The 3,224-nt window shown below is 54.1% G+C and overlaps 1 protein-coding gene across 1 annotated transcript; it reads left to right on the top strand.

Moving 5' to 3' along the window:
- Positions 1-228: 228 nt before the first annotated feature.
- Positions 229-2,995, top strand: LOC118670017 (forkhead box protein M1-like). Its single transcript, XM_036336784.1, has one exon. It carries the CDS (start codon positions 311-313, stop codon positions 2,612-2,614), a length of 2,304 nt encoding a protein of 767 aa, XP_036192677.1. The 5' UTR covers positions 229-310; the 3' UTR covers positions 2,615-2,995.
- Positions 2,996-3,224: the final 229 nt, after the last annotated feature.

Raw genomic sequence — 3,224 nt, 5'->3', positions numbered from 1 at the left:
AACACTATTTTCTTTAAAAATATGTTTTGTGGGTGCCCAACCCCACCCCCGGCCCCTGGCCCGGGACCCCCTCCCCTCCCGGGATCCCCTGGGATTCCCCACCCCTCCCGCACCGCCAGGGATCCGGCGGGCCTGGCGCGAGTCCCTGCCCGGCGCCCTGGCTCGGCCCCTGCCCGGCGCCCTGGCTCGGCCCCCGGGTCGGAGGAGCCCGGAGCCCGCCCTAGGAGCCTCAGCCCAGCGGCGACAGCGACTGCAGTCGGGAGGGTCCATTCTTGTGATTCTCAATGGAGAATGAAAACATAGATTCATAATGAAAACCAGCCCCCATCGGCCACTGATTCTCAAAAGACGGAGGCCGCCCTTACCTGTTCAAAATGCCCCAGGTGAAACATCAGAGGAGGAGCCTAAACGGCCCCCTGCCCAACAAGAGCCTGGTCAAGCACAGGCCTCCAATGAGGTGGCAGAGTCCACCTCTTGCAAGTTTCCGGTTGGGATCAAGATTATTAACCACCCCACTATGCCCAACACCCAAGTGGTGGCCATCCCCAACAATGCCAATATCCAGAGTATCATCACAGCATTGACCGCCAAAGGAAAGGAGAGTGGCAGCAATGGGCCCAACAAATTCATCCTCATTAGCTGTGGGGGAGCCCCCACTCACCCTCCAGAACCCCAGCCTCAAGCCCAAACCAGCAATGATACCAAGAGGACAGAAGAGATCACCAAGACTCCGGGACCAAAACCTGCAGCTATGGATGGGAATCTTCCTAGACTACCTGGAGCCCTTCTCGGGCAGAGATGGGAGAACTGTGCTGGCAGTGAGGCAGCAGGCTGCACTCTTAACACCAGCTTGACCAACATCCAGTGGCTTGGAAAGATGAGTTCTGATGGCCTGGGCTCCTGCAGCATCAAGCAAGAGATGGAAGGAAAGGAAAATCAGCACTTGGAGCCGAGTCAGGTTAAGGTTGAGGAGCTCCCAGGAGGATCAACATCCTGGCAGGACTCCGTGTCTGAGCGGCCGCCATACTCTTACATGGCCATGATACAATTCGCCATCAACAGTACCGAGAGGAAGCGCATGACCTTGAAAGACATCTACACGTGGATCGAGGACCACTTCCCCTATTTTAAGCATATGGCAAAGCCAGGCTGGAAGAATTCCATTCGCCATAACCTTTCTCTTCATGACATGTTTGTTCGAGAGACGTCTGCCAATGGCAAGGTCTCCTTCTGGACCATTCACCCCAGTGCCAATCGTTACTTGACCTTGGACCAGGTGTTTAAGCCACTGGACCCAGGGTCTCCACAATCACCCGAGCACTTGGAATCACAGCAGAAACGACCCAATCCTGAGCTCCGCCGGAATGTGACCATCAAAACTGCACTCCCACTGGGCGCACGGCGGAAGATGAAGCCATTGCTACCCCGGGTCAGCTCATACCTGGTACCCATTCGGTTCCCAGTGAACCAGCCACTGGTGTTACAGCCCTCGGTAAAGGTGCCATTGCCCCTGGCAGCTTCACTCATGAGCTCAGAGCTTGCCCGTCACAGCAAACGAGTCCGTATTGCCCCCAAGGTGCCGTTAGCTGATGAGGGGGTCGCTCCTCTGCCCACTGCAGGGCCAGTGAAAGAGGAGAAATTCCTGCTTGGAGAAGGGCTGTCTCCTCTGCTTCCAGTTCAGCCCATCAAGGAGGAAGAAATACAGCCTGGGGAGGAAATGCCACACTTAGGGAGGCCTATCAAGGTGGAGAGCCCGCCCCTGATAGAGTGGCCCTCGCCGTGCCCATCTGTCAAAGAGGAGCTGTCTCAGTCCTGGGAGGACGACTCCCCTCACTCGCCCACTCCAAAGTCCAAGAAGTCCTACAGTGGGCTCAGGTCCCCAACCCGGTGTGTGTCTGAAATGCTGGTGATTAAACGAAGGGAGGGGAGGGAGATGAGCCGGTCTCGAAGGAAACAGCACCTACTACCTCCCTGTGTGGATGAGCCTGAGCTGCTCTTCTCAGAGGCCCCTGGGACTTCAAAACCAGCCACAGAGCTCACTCTCCCTTCAGAGCCCTCTGTGCCTGCCTCCCAGCTTGGCTACTCCCAGGAGGAGGGAGGACCTTTTAAGACACCCATTAAGGAGACGCTGCCCGTCTCCTCTACCCCGAGCAAATTTGTCCTCCCCTTGAGCCCTGAATCCTGGAGGCTTACACCCCCAGCCAAAATTGGAGGGTTAGATTTCAGCCCAGTACGAACCCCTGAGGGTACCTTTGGCCCCCTACCTGACTCCCTGGGGCTGACAGATTTCAGTACCACCCCACTGAAAAGTATCCCCCTCTTTGACTCACCCCAAGAACTCCTCAATTCTGAGCCCTTTGACCTCAACTCTGACCCCTTTAGTAGCTGTTCCCCCTCAGAAATGGAAGTCCCCAAGCCAGACTACCCCGTGGTTGGGGAGCCACAGGTTGCCAGCCTTCCAGCCAACCGTTCCCTGACAGAAGGCCTGGTTCTGGACACAATGAATGACAGCCTGAGCAAGATTCTGCTGGACATCAGCTTCCCTGGCCTGGAGGAGGACCTGTTGGGCCCTGACAACATCAACTGGGCTCAGCTCCTGCCTGAGCTGCGGTAGAGACCTGACCTTACCCTTGCTGCTCAAGCTGTCCACTCTGGGCCATCCAGGAGTGGGTGGGCCATCCAAGGCCTGAGTAAGGACGGCAAGCAGGGACTGTCCGCCCTCTAGCCCCACCTTGTTATGCCAAGGCAGACATCGTGCCATAGTCACCACTGGGCCCTCTACAAGCCTCGAGGCCCTGGTATCTGAACTCTGTGCCACGCTATGCTCCCCTAGAGAATCTGATTCCTCAATCCCCCTGCGAGAGCTGAAGCGTGAGCATAGCAGAAACAAGGATGAAAAGAGATTAGGAACTCCCCAAACTGTTTGTATTGTGCCCAGCAGTTTCACCTTCCCTGTTCCTTGCAGGGTGTCCTGTAAATAGTGTATATGCTCCAAATTATCCTCTGTAAAAAAAAATTTAAAAAAAAAAATAAAAAAAATAAAAATATGTTTTGTGTGACTAAAGGAATTGTCTTAAGTTTAAAGTTCAAAGGGTACGTTTTAGATGTATTTGTAGATGTTTAATGATAAACAAAGTCTTTATGTTTTATACGGGAAGTCTTTTGCAATTAAAAAAATAAACCCTAAAGAAATTGGCCACAATTAGAAGAATCAAATTAATTTT

The sequence above is a fragment of the Myotis myotis genome, unplaced genomic scaffold (assembly GCF_014108235.1).
Source record: "Myotis myotis isolate mMyoMyo1 unplaced genomic scaffold, mMyoMyo1.p scaffold_m19_p_15, whole genome shotgun sequence".
Taxonomy (NCBI): domain Eukaryota; kingdom Metazoa; phylum Chordata; class Mammalia; order Chiroptera; family Vespertilionidae; genus Myotis; species Myotis myotis.
This window is presented reverse-complemented; position numbering and strand designations above follow the sequence as displayed.